Consider the following 18,696-nt stretch of genomic DNA (forward strand, 5'->3'; position numbering starts at 1 on the left):
GATGGATTCAACTCAGCTCGACTCGGATAGCGGCAGAGTTCGGTTGGGTTGGGCTGAACTCAAGACTCTTCCAGTTGCTTTTCATCCTTCCTCAACTTTGAGCAAAATAGACTCTTCCTTGCCCCAGATTTCTACCGCCATTTCTCCACCTTTCAAATCTCTCCTTTCGGAGAAATTCCGTTCAGCCTAATATTGCGGCAACTTCACCCCCTCACCAATACGTCTCGTCTGTCTTGTGATATACTTGATGCATGACCGGTGACTACCTCCTCCAGCCCAGAGGCAGTTGAGAGTTCAATTCGGTCATATTTACTTTGAAAATCACGGAATTTGAGCATTCGTATCTTATTGATATCTGAAATATCTTCAAAAGGTAAGTGTCACTGGAATTTAGGTTAATGTAGACATTATGTGCGATCAAACAGAGAAGATCGTGGTTTCATCATGATAAGTCATTGCTACCACCCCATGTCTTATCCACCTGACAGAAATATCCCCTTCCTGCTCCGAGAGAACATGTCGATCTGTCCGTGTCTGCCGTCGCCGCCAGAGAGCCCAGCATGCTCCGGTCTTGCTGAGGGGGTAGAGGACAGACAGATCAGCCAGTCCAGGTATCCATAAGTAAAGAACATCGCCTCGACATGTTGCATTCATGATACTGATACCATTATCATTATCATCATCATAATCGTCATTCATCACGCGCTGGAAGCAAGGGAATAGTATATACTGTTCCTTTTGGGAAGAAATAAGAAATAAGAAAAATCAAAAGAGCAACCTTCCCCAGAGCAGCCAGATTCTCAACCGCGGCCAACAAGAGTCTTGGAGCTGCGAGCTAGCTCGATACAGAACTCTCCCCATTCGCTACCTCCGCTACTTGTCAATACTTCTTCGGCAATAGCGTCTTCCAGCCGCTCACGGTACCGCTGCCGAAACTCGTTCTTGACCTTTTCCAAGTGTCGTGGCTCCCAGTGAAGCCGGACCAGTCGTGAGATCAGGAGCTCGGACCGCTCCTTACCCGTACGTGATTCGCGTAGCGCCTGGTGCAGAAGGAGAGCATCACGCATGGGTCGATTGATTGCTCCGTTCAGTATATGTGCAAGTGTCTCGCCCTGTGAGATGAATTAGCGAAATGGAACTTGAACTACGGCATAGTGAACTTACCACGAGATTTTGCGACTTTTCCATCATAGCCCGAGCGAAATTACGCTGATAGACCTTCTCATAAGCGCGTAGCACTTCTCGAAGATGTGGATCGCTTCGCCGGACGATGATATAGATCATCGCCGTCTCACCCCCATGGCGCGAAACCAGAGCGCGATGTAACTCGTGCACATCTCGCTCAATAAGTTCTGGATCCAGTGGATCTCGTTCGTTCTGTCGAGTCTCTTCAAGAGCAAGTAGGACTGCCAAACGGAATTTATCTGCCTTCAGTTCGGCTTTCATACACTTTTCCAGGCTATCCGAGTACCGTGAATCCCGAAAACATTCTTTAATCTCACTGATTTCGCCATTTGTCCGGCCGAAGAGAGACTCAATCAGGAGTTCACGCCGAGATGTACTTGACTGGTAGTAGCAATTTGCCCAATAGGCCTCGGACTCCCAACGTCCCAAAGCCGTAGCATAGCATACTTTGCCAAAAGCGCTGTTGCCCAGATTCAGTCTGACGTGCTTCGCCAGGTTCACTCCCTTTCCGTGGACTTTGACGTGCTTTTTGTACTCCTTGCGCAGATCCAGGATTTCATCGCTTGTCAAGTGTGGCAACACTTTGATCAGGGTTTTATTGTCAACATGTCGCGTGTGCGATAGAGCCTGTTGCAAGGCTAGAGCATCAGGACCTGCATCGTAGAAGGTAACTCGTTTTCGACTGCTGCTAGGGGCTATCACGACGAGAGCGTCAGGACCGATGGACCCATGTCGTTCGTGCCGTACTCGGCTACTCTCCCGTTTCACACGATCGGGCTTCAACTCCCTCTCGTCCTTACTCTTCTTGCGTCTGTGTTCCCTCTTTCCCTCGTCTGAACTAGTGCCCACTAGCTCTAAGTCTGAGACGTCATCATCGTACCGTGACGAAATGACAATAGGTGATGGCATCGGCGATATGCTTTGATAGGTCCCTTTGTACGGCTCTTGGAGCGGGCTGGCCGGTCGTTGAGTCGGGTCAGGGCCAGCAACTGTGAGATTATGGGCCGACGATACGGAGTGACTATGAGGCCGGCCAGCATTCCGGTTTCCAGGTGCAATCTCCACGTACTGCGGACCGCTTTCCTGACGACTGGCCGGAGTTTTAGGAGGTTGAGGAGCAGCCGTATATTTGACTCCACTATAGGGCGAGTCATTGGCCTGTGAGCCGCCACTCTTCGAGTATTGAGGCGCCGCGGAATACGTGACCGGCTTGGTAGCATTTTGCGCGGCACTTTTGGTTGAGTATTTCACGTTAGGATCAACTTGCGCATACTGAAACGGGGTTGGGGCAGCATATGAGGGCTTAATTGCCGCATCGCTCGATGCGGAGCGTTGATGGGCTGAAGAGCCCACTCCAGCTGCGTATGTATTGGCAGCAGACACCGACAGCGGGCGACCATTCTGCGGTGCATAAGGGTTCTGTGTCGAACTTGGATCGACATATCTGTATGTAGGCATTGGGGCTGCAGCGGTTGCGGCAGGCATCTCAGGCTGAGTAGAGCCGGCGGGGAATGCACCAGGCATTGCTTGATTGGGCCTCTGAGGCAATGGAGGTACAAACCCCGGTCGCTCACACTCAGGTATCGGTGCCCATGTAGATGGTACGGTAGATGAAGCAAGAGGATCACCGTAATGTGACGGTTGAGCGTGAGGATGCTGAGATTGCGCAGCATATTTGAAAGGGTCGGGTCGGGCATAGCTAGGATGACCACCAGGAACCTGCTCCATGCCATCCCCAGAGCGAGATGACGCCCCAGCCGGGGGTACACCCGGATTGAGTGCACCAGACATCACAGCACCACCATGACGCGGTGACGCAGCGCGGCCGGTACCCTTATAGCCGTAATAACTTCGCTCCAGGTCATCATCAGGAAGGTCACCGTAGGCAAGGGCATCATCCTCCGAGTCCGAGTACGAGTTCTCGGAGTAGCTCTCATAGCGCGCATCGCGGCGATGGGCGGAGGAGGAATACCTACTGTCGCGCTTTGCACCTTTGCTTTCGCCCGAGTCAGATTGGTAGTAGTAGTCTCGACCGTGCTCGATTCCTAAGTAAGGATCCCGGCTATCAGAGGGGCCATAACGATAATTAGACCGGTGAAAGTCACCTGGCGCAGCACCCCTGCTCCTGGATCTGGCCCTCAGCTTCCCATCCGCCGGGGCGGAAGACAAATAAGTGCGGTCAAGGGTTGAAGGTTGTCGACTGTCGCGAGATTTGGAACGGTCGCGGATACGGCCGCCTGGGGACTTGGAACGGCCTCGCGACCGTGGGTCGCCCACCTGGAGTGACATGGATGAGGAAGCTAGGAACCGGTGCGACGATGATCAGAGATCAGAGCTTGCGAGCAAGAGTCCCACCGAGGCTGAGAGTAATGTAAATAGTAGAAGGTCAAACAAAAGCAGGCCAAATTGCCACCAAGCGAAGTACCAGTAGATAGGCGGAGACTCAGAAGTGCGATCGCCTTCAAGGTTGTGTGGAGCACAGAGGAAATAACGACTGGGAAGAGCGGGATATGATGACAGGAACGGGGTACCAGATTGGAGAGTCAAAAGGGGAGCAGACTCAGAAGAGAGATTAGGTAAATGTAGGTAAGACTAGGTGACGGTGTTTCTGTCTAGTAAGTGGAGTGACAAGGCTGCGTAAATTGCAGCGAGTGATCATCGAGGGTTTTGGGGAGTTCAGCTGAGCAACAGCAGCTGAAGTCAATCGCGTCCGCATGAGGAGCGAGTTGGTATTCATCCGCGGGGCTGCGCGCACCGCCTTGTCTGCCTTTTCTGCACGCACACACAAACACACAAAAGTGTAACCAGGGCAAGAGTCTACTACTAGAAGGGCTGATGCGCTTGTCCATATTTGTTGCTGTCTTTTCGCGCCGTTAACAACCATGCGACAGTGCAACAGTAGGACTCTCGCTACGGAGTACTAGGCTATCTGAAGACTGAGAAGTGTCGCCCTCCAATCGAGGGCCTGCGAACCCCGTTGGAGCCGCACACCGTCTTCTGCAGCCTTGAAAAACCATCCACTGGGCACGCTGCTTGCTGGTCCACCCTGGGCGGCGGCAGTCTAATCATCATCTCATGTTCATAAGAGAGCTTGGGGTCCGGAATCCACCCGCCTGGGCCTCCGAGGTCCCCTCCCTCCAAGCGTCTGCCGGGACTAGCGCTTCGTATCATTGATTCATTAGAGGGTCTCATTCCCATCATTGGTCCTTTACTCCTCGTTAAGTCAACTAGGCTAGCCTAATCCACTTCTACTGGTCGGGTGGTTGGTTCTCTTCAAAGCAAGAAAGAGGGGTTTTCCTTTTACAGTAATAAGTGCATGCATCCAGTCCAGATTCATGTACTGTGTAGTGAGTGATGGTAACGTTATCTCCGACCGAACAGAAATGACATCAACACTAAGCTAGCAGACTATACTTGAACACCGGAATATCTACTAGATACACACAGCCTTATTACCGAAATGAATAAACCAATTTCACGCACGGAGTCTGGCATGCATTACCCGCTATAACAGCGTCGAACCATCACAGTAACAGGCATGATACAAACATGCTGAAGCTTTAGCAAAACCACGAGTCATGGAAGTAGTTCGACAAGACAGATTCAACATAAAGGGACCAGAAAATCATCAGAAGTACAAAGAAGGAATGGAATTGGGTATGACTTGTGGACGCAATGGGTAACAAAATCAGATAGATGACCAAGCAGTCAGGTGCTTAGTCGAAAGTGCCGCAGTAACGCTGGTACGTTAAAACATGGGGTTGATATCACATCAAAGGGTAAAGGTGTTCAAAGAGAGTATCTAACGTTGAATAGCGTACGCGAGAGACCTTGGCCCAGCATTTCTCATCAGCAGCTTCGGCTGTCGAGAGGCTGGCGGCCTCTCTTCGCATCATCAACAGGTAAAAACAGTTCACAAGATCGGGTTGCTAATAACCAATGCTGTGGCTGCAACAAGCAAATATGAGAAGATGGTGGTAGATAAATCTCAGACAATTTAGCAGAATGCAAGCCATATAAAACGACTGTCGAGAGTGCAGGGGATCACTCAAACCGACGGAGATCAGGCCCAGTCTTCCCGCCGTATACCTTCTTCTGGGCAAGGTCTTTGGAAGGAGCAGGAGACGTGGCGACATGACGGTTGAGGCGGCTGGTTCTCCATCTCTCATACCAGACGACACGACTCGCTTCCCGAAGCTCGATCCGCCAGTCATTGAAGACAGCCTCCTTCAATTTGAGGAAATCGCAGTGCTCTGGATTGTATGGGTCGGCAAACCCCCACGCGAATTTGCGGCCAATGGGCTCATCCCCAGACTTCAGCGAGTATGGATCGGGAGACAAAGTGGTGAAGGGAAGTAGCTGAGGCACGGCTTGGGACTCGGGAGCATTTTGGCTGGGTTCGGATAGGGCGGAAGACCTAGAGATACCCTCATCATCGCCAGACTCCTCCTCGTCACCGCTTTCTGAAGAAGTATATTCTTCCTGATCTTCCAGAGTCAAGATTTCCAAGGGATCTATGTTGACCTTTTTGAGACTTTCCCAGACTGCCTTCCTCAAGTATGCCATGTGTCCGGCAGTGATTGTGTCAGCTTTGCTGATTACTGGGACGACAGTGGTCTTTCCCACCATGGTTCGTAGGACTTGCACATCCAGTCTTTCATCTAGGATGCCAATTATGGTTGAGTCGGTTGATCTTGGAGTCCCTTGCGCTGCTCTTTCAGCGGCCGCAATGTTCTGATCCAAGCGTACGGGATCGAGAACCAGGAAAGTGCAGTGTATGTGCGTGTCTCGGGCGTTGGGAGAGCGAATGACCTTCGTTTCCTCCCTCAAGGTTTCCTCGAACTTGCTCTCCAAGAAGCCTGTTACACCACGTAGTTGGATATCGACAATGTTCTTCTCCAAGCCCGGCGAGTCCCAGAAAGTAAGGCCTACCCGCTCACCGTCGATTTCAGTCTCAAGATAGGAGGAAGTATAGCCTTCACCTGTTGTAGACAGACCCTCTTGATCTTCCAGGCCACTCGGCTGACGATTGGAATGCTTGCTGGGCAGCTCCAGAGACTTTCTGAGAAACTTGAGGAACGATGTCTTGCCCGAGTTACTTGCGCCGACAACAAGAACACTGACGCACGTCAGTATATTGTATCGATAGATGCCCACGGATTAATGACAGCTTACTTGTACGGAGTAGGATCTTTGCGACGACGTAGACGACGCGGGTTGTTGACGGAACTAGCAGCGCTGCTTACATAGCTATAACGTCCACGGTTTGCCATGCTTTCCGCACGCGCGTATGGATCGCTGCTCTCTGGCTTCACTGGCGTACTCATCGTACTGCGGGACACACTCTGCGGACGGGGCACGGGGGACTGTGTGGGAGGCGCTGCAGTGGTTTCTCGTGGTGACTCGCCACCAAAAGTGTCTAGGACTGGAGCCGGAGACAAGCTTGGAAGACGGGGAGGTTGGTGGTATAGCATTGATGCGCGTTGATGGTGAGATTCCGATTCCGTCGGTATATTCTTGCCACTTTTGCTTGCAGATGGTCTCCTCTCACCCAAGAGTTCAATTGATTTGGAGCGACGAAGGAAGCTTAAAGATGACGCTCTGCGTTGATCCTTTGTCTCTGCGGCGACAACGGAAGGGTCAGTCCGAACCGGAGTCCGGGGTGTTATTGATGTGCTTGCCATTGGGTTTTATTCTGGGTCACCTCTGCTTTCTCTTATCACTTGACTGGCTGTAACACGAATGGGGGGGGGCAAATGGCCAAACAGAAGTGGGGTCACTGGGAATGATCGTGTCTCAGATATAGTCAGTAATAATTCATTCACTTTAGCAATCCCGAATTTGCTCTCGGCTCAGTCCAGACTAGAACCGAAGGATCCAAAGGGTAAATTCAGCTAGAGGGGTGGTGAATTGCAGTCAGTCGATGAATTCTTAAAGAGGTGGTTTTGGCACGGTATAATATGCGCCGCACCCCCTGACCGGAAGACCCATTGTTCTCAACGGATCGCCTGTCCCCGGATTGCGAGATGATTAACGTACCTGATCTGTTCGAGTGGCTTCGCTGTTCTTCTAATCTCGCTTGCACTAATTCCTCTTGACCAAACGACGGACAAACGGACTAGAAGAAGAGAGCAGAGAGAACCGACACAATTATCAGATGTCTGCGCAATCGCTTGACCCGAGATGAGACGAGAAGTCCAGCGACCAGGTGTTTATTCCAATCGACTTTGCACAAGCTCAGCAGGTGGATCGTCCAATTGAAAGACCTTGCTACCGCGAATGTACTGTACAGCAAGCAATATGAAAACGAAGGCCAGCAAGCAATACGTCAGCACTGCAGTTCGATCCGACCAGGGAATCTTTGAAAGCGATGCCTGCTCAACAGCGTCCGACTAAAGCGGCGCTGCAACTGAAACGGGAACAATATGAGAAGAAGGAAAAGGGGACACAAAAGGATATGAAGGATTGAGCCCGAGACCGAGAAGAGCGGCGCAAAGGTTGGATGGAGCTGGAGGATAGATGATGATCGGCCAGTGAGATTGGACAAAGGCGATGCTGCCTTTAACCGGACTGGGCTGATGTCGACTGAACCTTCTGCTTCGCAGAACAGAAGCTCGACTGACAGACACAGTGCAACTGCAGACTTGCAGCACGTTTGCCTTTCTCCAGGACAACTGGACTTCTGGACCTGCCTGAAGTCTGTCTTGTTTGTGAGAATGAAAGCCAATTATTTTGTGTTGGTTTGCTTCCCACGTTATTTCTTTTTCTTCTATTCCAAATCTCTTTTCGTCATTTCTCTAGGTACTTTTGCACGTCTACAAAGGCGGAGAGAAGCTTGAGAAGCTTTTGAGCCGGAGGAAATTCAGGGGCAAAGCGGTAGCGAAGCTCGGTCTCTTCCAGACTCTCTCAGCAGTGTAGGTTGGTCTAGTGCAATTTGGGGTTAGTGAGCACTGGGTTGCTTTGCTAGGACAGATTGTTTAGCCTCTAAGCTGTTGGGGTTTTAGCTTTGAATTGGATGGATGCTGGAGGGGCGAGCCGTTTGATTGATTACAGCTAACTAAGTTAGTTACTGGCTCTCAAATCTGGGTCTCTTCTCTCCTAGACTCTGATGTTGCTAATGTTGTACGACGACAATTTCCGTACGCGTGGTTAGCTTCTATTACCCGGAAATTAGTGTACAATCCCCGTACATGGGTAAGAGCTTCAGGCTCATACGGAATGAAGCTCTACAATTGACTGTGATTCCTTTGCGATTGGAATGCTGAGGGAAACAGCTTAAGCCGCGCTAAGCTGGCTGATCCATCTCGCAACAATTGATTGAGGCACAGTGAAGTAGATTTAATTTTTCAACGTTCATGCAGCGAAGGACGGATCGAATCGCGAATTGGGGCAGATATGGTTGCCGTTCAATACGTCCCCGATACCCCTCGTATTGACCGTCCTGCACGTTCAACTGACGATCAGGCGGTGGTCAAAACTCCCCAAGTACAGTACACGTGGGTACCGTCCTGTCATTCCTCGTTAGGTTGTTTATCTCTTGCATCTAGGCGACATTCCTCTTATCGTGATTTTTCCCCTTTCCCTTTCCCCGGATTTTCTGAGCATTTGCCTCAACACCCCTTTGACTCCCAGTCCATAGTTGTCGGATTCTTCAAGGTCGTGGGAGAAGTCAAAGTCAGGAAAATTGAACAGCCTCGGCCATTCTTGGGGGCTTTATCGGTTCAGCCAGCACCTGCCTCATACAGTGAGTGGCCCCTTTTTTCTTAGTGCGGGGTGGGGGTCACTTTCCGTTCCGAGTTGCCCGTGTCTTACGTGGGCAGAGACTGCGGATGCTGTTTTGATGCCTGGTCCTGACTAATGAGAGCAGTAGATTCACTTCCTGGTCTGCTTTTCGCTCTAATTGGTAGAGGGAATATCACAATCGAGAAACAGACGGTTCCAACAGTCTTTGCATTGACCATGCTAAGAAGAACTCACGCAATCCTCACCAAGCCCCTGAGTCATGGCCAAGGAGCACAGAGATACTGAATGCGACCGGAGGGAGCGCAGCATTGGGAAGTGGCCCAGCTGCATCCCATACATTAATTCAGCTTGTTGGAATTTTAGGTTTTTCATTATTGAAAGCCAACATTTATGATCCCTGGGCCTTTTAGCCAGCATATTTTCGGAATGAATCCTCATATTGCTGGCCCCATACCGATCATTAGAATTCCCCTCCCTCGGCATTCAGAGCAAGACACCCTCCAGGCCCCACACGTTCTCTCCCCCAACATCGGATTCTGCAGTTGTCATCATTTGGGAATCGCATGATACCTTGCTGAAAACAAAAAGTCCTCTTATATACTGGTGAATTATCAATGCTTCCTCGTGGTCTCGCCGTTACTCCAGATTCGGAACGGGAGAACTATGCACGGGCTTTTCGGACACACTTCGGATCGGACGATGTGTTTGAATTTGGGACCGTTCGGGCCCCCGGTGTATTTGGCTTGCCCAAAAAGCTCCGGTCCACCCGGCAATGCATCGTCTCCCCATTGACCGTTGTATTCAAGCCAGTTGACCGGGTACTTGGAATCATAGGGCTGGAACTTCTTGCTCGTTGCATCGTAAATATATGCATATGCATTGAGGGTCGGATCCCACAAAACCCCGCGATCGGTGTAATCGACTATCAAGCCCGTGGGAAGGTTGAAGTTGGGGATGGTATGATCATGAGACCTGTCGGAGAATACGGTAAGCTCCTGACTCAAATACAATCATTGAGATATCATACCCAGCAGTTGCATACACAGCATGTGTTCCATTTGCGGAATAGGCGATGGGCCGCTTTCCCTTCTTCTCTGTGGCTTCATAAGTGAAAGCCTGTCCACCAGCGTGCTGGCTATACCAGAGCGATCTGGGAACTCCATACTCGAAGCGAATCATGTTGTGCTCCCTATTGCAGTGTGAATATCGCAGCCATGATGGCTACGGGGAGGGTGTCTTACCAGTCACCGACATGGTTGCCGAATTGCATGCCCAAGACCGTGTTGCCCTGGTTATATCTACAAGACTCGTTAGCCGTGAACCCCACCCGCCCCCCCTCTGCTTGGTCTGCTCACTCACGCAAAGAAGTAAAAGTAGAAGGCATCCAAGGTTCCATCACCATGATCGCGAACGACGATGGTAGATGATACAGCACCTTCGGTCACGCCGTGAAAATCAGGATCTACCCCATAAAACCACGATGGTTGAGGATCCGCATCGATCCCCTCCTTGGACGTGAGATACACGCTCGTATTGCCCACGTCATTGAGGTACGCGAGGTTATCTAGAGTTGGTGGCGACGGTGACTCTGGAATGGATGACCAATTTACCATGGGAATGGTGTTTATGAGCTGTTGACTGATGTCGGAAGGCCTGTATACATCTTGGATGTGTAGCCATACAAGCGGTGCTGTGGGAACCAATCAGATCACATGCACTCGCTTCGCGGTGTTCACTCACCGTATTCTATCACATATGCGGGGATCGTAGTTACTGTTAGGGAAGTAATCGAGGCGACAGACAGGACACTCTCCGTGGCTAGTAGAGGTAGCTGGTAGAGGAGTTTCAACATGTTGACATACTGGAAGAAACAAAGTCTACATATGGTTTCGAAAAGCTGCTGCTGCCTCTTGTCTCGATGCAGTATTCTAAGTCGAGGATTAAGGGGCCTTCCAAGTCTAATACAAAGTCCTGCACCCTTTTTTCCATCTTCACATGCGACACAGCGATGATTTCGGTGTCCAAAACCACTGCTTTTTGTCTTCAGCTCCAAGGTCAAGCGCTCACAGTCAGGGTTCTGTCAGCCTTGCTTCATCCTCAGACCGTAAATCATCAAGCTACTGGGTCAGGCTCCCTGGTTGCAGAGAAACCAGGGTCTAGCATAACATGCAGTTTCAACAGAACCTGAGCTTTGCTATTGACCAATGGGCTTGACCTAGGGCACATTTGGTCGTTCAAATTGGAATTTGCACGATGACTGGGTGATCGGCAAGGTCGAACCCTGCAGCTTGTGAGGAGGTTTGGGACCCCGTGAGACTCATAATGGCCAGGAGCAGGCCCCTTACCCTGGCATGTCCAGCTTCGATGTCCAGGGAAATGACACCATCTTCAATCCACTCCTCCTTGTCCTCACAAACACAACCCCATGCAGATGACCAATAGTCTTGGCACCGGCACTCCCTCCCCCATCGAGTGATTGATGCGGGTGACAATCAATCAACCCAATTAGGTTTCTGCGGCATTGAGAACGTCAAACATTTGAATTCATAAACAGTCACACCACGAATCACCCAGGCTATGATATGCTATGCACACAAAGTCGAGTCACGGTCGAGAGAATGACCCACCATCACTACTGCCTCATCCTCAGTTCCCCAATTCCTCCTTCTTCGCCTGCTCCGAGATCAATTTAAGAATCCGCACGTCCAACGGAATCCTCTCGCCCAACCACGTAGCACGCTGCGTATGATTACGCAGTTCCTCCGTCTCCACCGTATTTGGATGGATTAAAGCACTCAACGGGCCTCGATTGATGACCAGCCATGGCACGAATGCTCCAAACTGCGCCGGGGTGAATATATTGACCTCGAACATGGCCACGGGATGCGGTCCTACGGGACGATCGAAGAAGGTGTAGATCCGGAGTTCGGGGACTGCATCCATATGGGTTAATGACAATTTTCAAGAGCCCACCTGCACCTTAATTATCTGTAATCCAAGACGCAGCGTGGCCATTTGGAAGCCCACGTGCGGAGGTATACAGAACGCTGGACTAGGGGGAAAAAAAAACAAGCTTACATTCTCGTCGGATCCTTTCCCAGAGTGCCTTGGCGAAAGTGACTTGGTCGGGGTCATTCTAGAAACAGACACCCCTAAATTAGATCTGGAGGATATGCGATTGGGTGCATTATGGCTGGCTCATCCTGGGGGCTTGAACTCACTTGAAAGTGATAGATATGTATGTCGAAGCCTCCGCGTCGGTCTTTCGTGAGGGGATCCGGGAATTCCTCGTATGCTTTGCTCAGGATGCCATGTTGGGGGTTCTTGAGGGACTTTCCGTCCTCGTTTCGCTCACTTAAGCCGCAGTATCTCAGTAACTCGTGTTGTGGAGAATAGCTTGGCCAGGTATTGTTTCGTGAATATGCGAAGGCTAGGATGGACTTACTCTGAGAGCGGCTCCAGGTTCTCGTACCCTTCGAGCGGGGAGGGGTATGAAAAGGCAAATTGATCCGTCATCTCTTGTATACTGTTGAACAGTACTGTAGGGTTGATGTTGTGGGGAGTCACGGTTGGCTGTGCTTGAGTATAAATTCGACCCGTTCCGCGATGTTCCAAACCACAATCACCTACTTAATTCTTTAAAACGATGATCATCTGACAGACAGGCGGGTATGTACTTCCGACGAGCGACAGCAGGTTACAGAACAGTTGACTTATCAGATATGGTGCGAAAAGTCTATTCTTTAAGGACTTTACAAAGTACCATCACAAGGCTTCTATCTACATTACCAATCATAATCTCCGTTAACTACCAATAACTTGAGCCCATTGTCCCACCACTTAATAATCGTTGCGATGAGGCGATTAGTGACCGATTTTACAAAGCCATGACGACAATTCCGCACTCCTGACCAACCGCGCGGAACTGGACGGGTTTGGATCTTGGCACTGCATCCGCAAAGTGTTCGAGACAGCCAAGCCATCATGACGATCATATTCTTTCAGCTGGTTGTAGCTGATACCAATGGGATTGCATGTGTAGTACTTCTTCGCAAGGCCAAACGATAAAGCTAAATCCTATCTCTCACAGCTATTGATAGTATACATCTATGTACTGCCGATGCGGGGTAGTTAGGGGCGGGCGCCACTTTATTTATATTTCCGTCGAGATTTAACCTGTCAAGCTATGAGTACGAGTGTAAACTGACCTTTATGCCTCTGATAATTTGGTAGTTATCTGAGAAGAATTCTCACACAGAACCGCATGTGTGCACAGTAATGCGAAACTCGTTCCATGATAGTGTAATAGTCTTTATGATATAGGTTATCCATAAGAGTAATGCTACGGTCCCGTGCCAATTCCAAGACGATCCTCTATTAGTCCCAGGGGCTACCAGGAGGCCTTTACATCAATATGTCCATCTTCATCCACGTATTTACCGCGGTCCCATTCCCGACCCTCACCTTTCTTGGACCATTTCACAGTTTCCAGTCGACCATCGGTATCATCCTCAGGCTTGGAGGTAGTGTTGCTTTTCCAACGCTCCACAAAATCCGTGCTGAACCCAGCTTCGCGGAGCCGCTCCTCGCCTTTCTGCTTCCAACGAGCACGGTCACGGAGAGCTTCCAAAGCATAATCCCAATCATCGTCGCCGGTCATGAGACCAGGAACGTGTCTGCGAGAGTTCTTGTTACTGGACTGTAGATCGTCCTCTTCGAGCTGCAGGTCTGTGGCTGGGTCATAATCGGGTGCGAAATGGACGTCGATGTTGCTCATATTGGCTTTGTAGGCACCTCGGCCGCGCGAACGAATCGGCGCCGGCTCCTCGGATCCATCTTTTCTCGGTGGTAGGGGTCCAACAAGATCCTCTAGTGGATCCGACTCGCTTTCCGATGGCTTGCCTTCAGTTGCTGATGGGTGACGACGTGGTGGGTCCTCGCGCGACGCCCTATGGCCTCTGGAGCTATGACGATCATAGTCCTTAGGGTGAATCCTCCTCTCATTGTCTGCAGTTGTGCGCTTGTCCGACCTTTCGTGGGACCGAGACCGGGAGCGTGGCGGCGACTCACCACGCGTACGGTAGCTTTTGCGAACACTTCTGGAGCTTGAGTTTCGATCGATCCGTGGGGATCGACTCCTAGACCACGAAGAAGATCGATGTCGACGACTTCTTCTGGAATGATCATGCCGGCTGACTTTGGTGTCATCGACCTTGTACCTCCTCCGGTCACTGCTGCGCATGTGATCACGCTCCGTGGACCTCGAACGACTCTCGTGTTTCCTCCGACGGGAGCTGTGTCTGTCCTCGCGCTCTTCCCTGCCTTTCGTCCGCGAGCCTCGGTGGTCTGAAGGATAATCGCGCCGCCGCCGATGCTCCCGGCTTGACTCATGGGTTGAAGTGGACGCTGGATTTCTCAACTGCCGCATCCGCTCCCTCGCCTCTCGCTCCTCCTTCCGTTTCAACGCCGCATTATGACTGTCCGTCTCCTTGATGATATGCCGGAGAAACCTCGTATTGGGTTTTGGGGCAGCGCCTGTAGGTCTTGCGGGCTTGTATGTCAGCTCTTGCCCTCCTAAACCCCAGAGAACGGCATGCGCAAAACCATCGGTGCTCACCTTCTTGGCATATATGCTTCCAAGCCTTGTGCGGAGTACTTGAGGGAGCTATCGCGCGCCTCGCGCGCAAGGACTTGGGCAACGTAGTCATCGTCGTCGAGCGCGCCGAGCGATTTCGCTGAATTGGAAGACATGGTATCAGACGGTGCTATCGGTGGGGAATGCAGGAGATTTGATGAGTTGGGGAAATTGCATTATCGTCGGAAGCGGGGCAGATGGAGGGGATGGTATTTAGACATAAATGGAACGCCGGAGTCGCATTCACCACTAGCTCATTAAGCTTAACTGGGAACAACCTGAATTCAATGTCCCTGCAGATGTGAATACAAATGCAAGATACGATTGATTGCAGGAGGAAGCTACGAGCGGCGATACTGGCTGGTCATTGCGGCGGCGGAGACTTCACCGCCCAGCCCCGATAAGGCATTGTGGGTCGACAAGGGCCACCATGAGTGGGAAATCCACTGTTTACCTCCGCATGTTCTGCCGACACGCGCAGCAGCAGCAGAAAACCGCCGCTAGATCGTCAAATCCTCTTCGGTCGGCTACACACTTTCACTAATACATGGCCATTAGGCTCAATAAAAGTCCTGTCACCTACCTCATACCTGTTTAATATCTACACCATCACCATACGATAAGACATGTCCGACCCGAACCCCGCGGAAGTACGAAAACAACTCCAGCAACTGGAACAGGAAAATGGCAACTTGAAGACGCAGCTGAATATCATACGGATCAGCGAACCAATATTTTCTCCGAAATCTGAGGACCAGGCCACTACCCCTTCGAAGCGCAACTCAGATGTCTCTTCCCTCGATAACCCAACACCTGCTTCATTGGAGGCGGACCTCAGCCACTACAAAGTGCGAACCCTTCAATCTCTTTATTTTTTTTTCTAGCGAAAGTCTGAAAGTAAGCGCAGGGGAGTGGTATACTGATCAGCCATCTTTGAAGGAGTTATTTTCGAAACTACGCTTCTCTTATGTAGAGCAAGTGACAAAGGAGAAGTTCCTGCGCGCGATCGTCGGCGATCCTCCTTTGGTCGTTGGGCACAATGAAAACGTCGAACTCGAGACGCAACTGGCCGAGGTGAAGGCAGAACTTCGCGCAAGGAAAGAAGAGGTCCGGGCGATGACTGAAGAGATGGAGAAGATGGGTCGGGATTTGGCAAATCGTGAGTGCTCATAACATGCCAAACGAAGTATTGTGCAAGCTTGCCTGCCTTGGAAGGTGAAAACGCCTAACACGATCTTATTTTGAGACGCGCAGGATACAAAAACGTGCAATTGCAATTGACTAAGCTTTCAACGCTGCCGGAATCGATCGAGAATCTCGAATCAACCATCGAAGAGTTGCGTGCTAAACAAGTCACGAACGCAGATGCATCATCGTCTCAGAACTTACCTCTGCCGGCTACATTGAGCCTTCTATCCGAACGGGAGGCCGAACTGGCGGCGCTTGATCGACAACTTGCCGCGGTGCAAAACGCCTTGCCCCGCAAGACTAGAGAGGCCGAGGCGGTGGAGCGCGAATTAGGTGTTCTAGAACGGAGGAAGACAGAAGCCATAGCACAGGCGCAGGAGATTCAGAGGAAAAAGGAAGAGGGGGAGAGCGACGGACTCGAAGAAATGGGAAGATGGTACAGAAGCGCAGAAGAGACGCTAAAGAGACTGACGGGCGTGCAAGGATAGAAGGTGTTGATTTTGAGATGAGTGACGACTACGGATTTTTTATTGGTGTAAACGGCGTCTTGTCCTGAGCCTGCTCTACAGATTGAGAATGCATGAAATTGGTAACACACGCGCAACTACGCAGAGAAGAGAGTAGGGCGACGAAAGTAAGCCGAAGGCTATCTGTTCATTCATGGTATTGCAAGACCGTACAACGTGATACGCGATACTGCAGCCATAAAGGAACCCCGCAGTTTTAATTTCGCTAACGAAACCCGTCCGTACTCCTGTTTTAAATCGTTTACTCCTCCTCTTCCTCCTCCTCACCGGCACCGCCGGAAGCAGCAGCGGCCTTCTTGCGCTGGACACGGCCAGGGCGGCCACCACCGTAGGGGGAGGTGAGAGCGAAGTCGATGTGCTTCTGGGAGTCGAGGCGGACCATGAAGGAGGGAACGTTGACGATCTGCTTGCCGACACTGATGATGAGGGTTAGCGCAAATCCATGGTAATGGATCAAGTGATGGTCGCATACCGGATGTGGCGCTGCTTGATCAGGACACGAGCGTGGTGGATGGACTTGGCAAGGCCAAGCTTGTAGACGCAGGTCTGAAGACGACGCTCCAAGAAGTCCTCAACACGGAGGGCCAGGACGTAATCGAGCTTCATGCGAGACTCATCGAGGACACCGATGCGGACCAGACGGCGAATCAAAGCGTTACCTTCGAAAAGACGCTTGGGGTCCTTCTCGTCGAGGGTGAGGAGCTCACTAAGACATGGTTAGCGCTTGGGTCGAAGTTGGATCGCGCGGTCGCATTCGAAGATTATGATCGGGTGGTGAGTCGCATACCGAGCAGCACGACGAATCTTGGACAGGGTGAGCTGGACACGCCACACCTCACGCTTGTTGCGCAGGCCGTACTCGCCGACAATCTTCAGTTCCGAGTCACTATAGCATAATTAGACACAGGAACACACGACATAAACAGAAGCACGCTTCTGATCAGTGGCCGGAGAGTACTAACAGACGGGCCGACTCGAAAGCTATATCGATATTAGCACATGACCAACTTCCATATGTATCGAGATTTTTTTTCCGATCCCAAACTGATAAGGCTACTTACGACGACGAGGGACCTTGTAGGTCTTGGAGTAAACGCGGCTACATCGCAGCAATTCGAGTTAGAAAAATGCGACACCTCGAGTTCTCATCGTAGACCGTATACTCACGGGACGGGGGCCATGACTGCTGATTGCGCGTTGTCGCGATGTTGTCGTGCTACCGAACTTCACAAGAATCGTAGACGTTCAGGATGATGAAGAAGCGTTTTGGAGATGGAGACTAAGCGAGCGAAGGTGGAGCCGCATCCGGATTAGTGCGAGGGCTAGCCCTCGGCGGCGGAGAACGGGCACACTAACTACCCGAACAAGTCTACACCATCGCGACGGGCGGCAGAGTGAGGCACTTTTTCGACGTCGACAAGTTCTCAACACCAGCACCACCAACACCGCCGAAATGGGTCACTCGCACGGTTTGAGAGCCGGCACTCGGGTATGTCGATATCTGGAGGATTTTTGCATCGCCAATTTTCGCTGGTTGGGACGCACGCGCTGACCACAAATTATCGTTCAGTATGCCTTCAGCCGCAACTTCAAGGAGAAGGGTCAGATCGCCCTGTCGACCTACCTGAAGACCTACCGGTACGACCGATTTTTTCCCTCCGCCGAAACAACCGGTATATACGTGATTTGCAGGATCTGATAGTTTTGATATAGGGTTGGCGACATCGTCGATGTCAAGGTAAACGGTGCCGTTCAGAAGGGGTCAGTACCAAATTTCCGCTCGATACAGCCAGCCGTGACGAGTCCGAAAAGAACGACTTGGCCTGGTTGCCTCCCGCCAACGTGATCGAATGGTTTTTGCTGAGATTTGGAATAGTATGCCCTACAAGGTCTACAACGGAAAGACCGGTGTTGTCTACAACGTCACCAAGTCCTCCGTCGGTGTCCTCCTCTACAAGGTCGTCGGCAACCGCTACATGGAGAAGCGCATCAACGTCCGCATCGAGCACGTCAAGCACTCCCGCTCCCGTGAGGACTTCATCAAGCGCGTCAAGCTGAACGCCGAGAAGAAGCGCCAGGCCAAGGAGCAGGGTGTCCACCTCCACCTCAAGCGCCAGCCCGTCGGTCCCCGCGAGGCTCACACCGTTGAGGGTTCCGCCCCTGAGACCATCACCCCCATCCCCTACGACACCCACATTTAAACGAATGATATCTGGTCGTTTGCGGTTGCTTGGTGTTTCTGGGTTTTGCATCTGGGGGTTAACCTTTGCATTAAGATGAGATGAAGCAGGGTTCCCGGGTGTACTAGCACACCTTGATCTTGTGCATAGATTCCCCTGAATGAAAGAAAAAACAAAATTTTCATTTCCTTGTTCAAAAGCATTCCAACACGACCTGCGCCCATCGCCGAGCTGTCAT

The 18,696-nt window shown here is 51.2% G+C and overlaps 8 protein-coding genes across 8 annotated transcripts; 2 read left to right on the forward strand and 6 right to left on the reverse strand.

The window, feature by feature from the left end:
- Positions 1-460: 460 nt before the first annotated feature.
- anxc4 (annexin ANXC4) lies at positions 461-3,712 on the reverse strand. Its single transcript, XM_020205290.1, has 3 exons — positions 3,291-3,712; positions 1,165-3,230; positions 461-1,112 (listed from the first exon to the last, which is right to left on the reverse strand). Exons 1-3 carry the CDS (start codon positions 3,472-3,474, stop codon positions 801-803), a joined length of 2,562 nt encoding a protein of 853 aa, XP_020056329.1. The 5' UTR covers positions 3,475-3,712; the 3' UTR covers positions 461-800.
- Positions 3,713-5,229: 1,517 nt separating this feature from the next.
- aspE (septin) lies at positions 5,230-6,512 on the reverse strand (the record flags this gene model as incomplete). Its single annotated transcript, XM_020201294.1, has 2 exons — positions 5,230-6,304; positions 6,361-6,512. The coding sequence occupies 2 exons, from the start codon at positions 6,510-6,512 to the stop codon at positions 5,230-5,232; spliced, it is 1,227 nt and encodes a 408-aa protein (XP_020056330.1).
- Positions 6,513-9,183: 2,671 nt separating this feature from the next.
- ASPACDRAFT_1856562 (uncharacterized protein) lies at positions 9,184-10,847 on the reverse strand. Its single transcript, XM_020197491.1, has 5 exons — positions 10,669-10,847; positions 10,288-10,618; positions 10,170-10,226; positions 9,956-10,117; positions 9,184-9,900 (listed from the first exon to the last, which is right to left on the reverse strand). Exons 1-5 carry the CDS (start codon positions 10,778-10,780, stop codon positions 9,540-9,542), a joined length of 1,023 nt encoding a protein of 340 aa, XP_020056331.1. The 5' UTR covers positions 10,781-10,847; the 3' UTR covers positions 9,184-9,539.
- A 571-nt stretch (positions 10,848-11,418) lies between these two features.
- Positions 11,419-12,714, reverse strand: ASPACDRAFT_119945 (uncharacterized protein). The gene is made up of 4 exons (XM_020196300.1): positions 12,374-12,714; positions 12,150-12,282; positions 12,007-12,064; positions 11,419-11,861 (listed from the first exon to the last, which is right to left on the reverse strand). The coding sequence occupies exons 1-4, from the start codon at positions 12,442-12,444 to the stop codon at positions 11,575-11,577; spliced, it is 549 nt and encodes a 182-aa protein (XP_020056332.1). The 5' UTR covers positions 12,445-12,714; the 3' UTR covers positions 11,419-11,574.
- A 466-nt stretch (positions 12,715-13,180) lies between these two features.
- ASPACDRAFT_119947 (uncharacterized protein) lies at positions 13,181-14,915 on the reverse strand. The gene is made up of 2 exons (XM_020196301.1): positions 14,546-14,915; positions 13,181-14,471 (listed from the first exon to the last, which is right to left on the reverse strand). Exons 1-2 carry the CDS (start codon positions 14,677-14,679, stop codon positions 13,319-13,321), a joined length of 1,287 nt encoding a protein of 428 aa, XP_020056333.1. The 5' UTR covers positions 14,680-14,915; the 3' UTR covers positions 13,181-13,318.
- An 88-nt stretch (positions 14,916-15,003) lies between these two features.
- ASPACDRAFT_119949 (uncharacterized protein) lies at positions 15,004-16,546 on the forward strand. Its single transcript, XM_020196302.1, has 3 exons — positions 15,004-15,411; positions 15,503-15,722; positions 15,818-16,546. The coding sequence occupies exons 1-3, from the start codon at positions 15,190-15,192 to the stop codon at positions 16,237-16,239; spliced, it is 864 nt and encodes a 287-aa protein (XP_020056334.1). The 5' UTR covers positions 15,004-15,189; the 3' UTR covers positions 16,240-16,546.
- On the reverse strand, positions 16,374-17,496 carry ASPACDRAFT_78910 (40S ribosomal protein uS4). Its single transcript, XM_020205291.1, has 6 exons — positions 17,446-17,496; positions 17,340-17,377; positions 17,241-17,259; positions 17,066-17,164; positions 16,751-16,984; positions 16,374-16,694 (listed from the first exon to the last, which is right to left on the reverse strand). The coding sequence occupies exons 1-6, from the start codon at positions 17,457-17,459 to the stop codon at positions 16,520-16,522; spliced, it is 579 nt and encodes a 192-aa protein (XP_020056335.1). The 5' UTR covers positions 17,460-17,496; the 3' UTR covers positions 16,374-16,519.
- A 352-nt stretch (positions 17,497-17,848) lies between these two features.
- ASPACDRAFT_119954 (60S ribosomal protein eL21) lies at positions 17,849-18,486 on the forward strand. Its single transcript, XM_020196303.1, has 2 exons — positions 17,849-18,039; positions 18,155-18,486. The coding sequence occupies exon 2, from the start codon at positions 18,156-18,158 to the stop codon at positions 18,477-18,479; it is 324 nt and encodes a 107-aa protein (XP_020056336.1). The 5' UTR covers positions 17,849-18,039; position 18,155; the 3' UTR covers positions 18,480-18,486.
- The last annotated feature ends 210 nt before the right edge of the window (positions 18,487-18,696 follow it).

The sequence above is a fragment of the Aspergillus aculeatus genome, assembly GCF_001890905.1.
Source record: "Aspergillus aculeatus ATCC 16872 unplaced genomic scaffold ASPACscaffold_8, whole genome shotgun sequence".
Classification (NCBI taxonomy): domain Eukaryota; kingdom Fungi; phylum Ascomycota; class Eurotiomycetes; order Eurotiales; family Aspergillaceae; genus Aspergillus; species Aspergillus aculeatus.

Coding starts and splice junctions, on each gene's coding strand:
- ASPACDRAFT_78910 (XM_020205291.1), bottom strand. Junction 16,985..17,065: donor AAGATTCGTCGTGCTGCTCG/GTATGCGACTCA, acceptor ACCATGTCTTAG/TGAGCTCCTCACCCTCGACG. Junction 16,695..16,750: donor ATCAAGCAGCGCCACATCCG/GTATGCGACCAT, acceptor CCTCATCATCAG/TGTCGGCAAGCAGATCGTCA.
- ASPACDRAFT_119945 (XM_020196300.1), bottom strand. CDS start 12,444: ATGACGGATCAATTTGCCTTTTCATACCCCTCCCCGCTCGAAGGGTAC. Junction 12,283..12,373: donor AACCTGGAGCCGCTCTCAGA/GTAAGTCCATCC, acceptor CTGCGGCTTAAG/TGAGCGAAACGAGGACGGAA. Junction 11,862..12,006: donor GGAAAGGATCCGACGAGAAT/GTAAGCTTGTTT, acceptor ATATGGATGCAG/TCCCCGAACTCCGGATCTAC.
- anxc4 (XM_020205290.1), bottom strand. CDS start 3,474: ATGTCACTCCAGGTGGGCGACCCACGGTCGCGAGGCCGTTCCAAGTCC. Junction 3,231..3,290: donor GAGCAGGGGTGCTGCGCCAG/GTGACTTTCACC, acceptor ATCCTTACTTAG/GAATCGAGCACGGTCGAGAC. Junction 1,113..1,164: donor AAAAGTCGCAAAATCTCGTG/GTAAGTTCACTA, acceptor TTCATCTCACAG/GGCGAGACACTTGCACATAT.
- ASPACDRAFT_119947 (XM_020196301.1), bottom strand. CDS start 14,679: ATGTCTTCCAATTCAGCGAAATCGCTCGGCGCGCTCGACGACGATGAC. Junction 14,472..14,545: donor GAAGCATATATGCCAAGAAG/GTGAGCACCGAT, acceptor CAAGCCCGCAAG/ACCTACAGGCGCTGCCCCAA.
- ASPACDRAFT_1856562 (XM_020197491.1), bottom strand. CDS start 10,780: ATGTTGAAACTCCTCTACCAGCTACCTCTACTAGCCACGGAGAGTGTC. Junction 10,118..10,169: donor GGCAACCATGTCGGTGACTG/GTAAGACACCCT, acceptor ACACTGCAATAG/GGAGCACAACATGATTCGCT. Junction 9,901..9,955: donor GCTGTGTATGCAACTGCTGG/GTATGATATCTC, acceptor ATTCTCCGACAG/GTCTCATGATCATACCATCC.
- ASPACDRAFT_119954 (XM_020196303.1), top strand. CDS start 18,156: ATGCCCTACAAGGTCTACAACGGAAAGACCGGTGTTGTCTACAACGTC.
- ASPACDRAFT_119949 (XM_020196302.1), top strand. CDS start 15,190: ATGTCCGACCCGAACCCCGCGGAAGTACGAAAACAACTCCAGCAACTG. Junction 15,412..15,502: donor CGGACCTCAGCCACTACAAA/GTGCGAACCCTT, acceptor CCATCTTTGAAG/GAGTTATTTTCGAAACTACG. Junction 15,723..15,817: donor GGGTCGGGATTTGGCAAATC/GTGAGTGCTCAT, acceptor TGAGACGCGCAG/GATACAAAAACGTGCAATTG.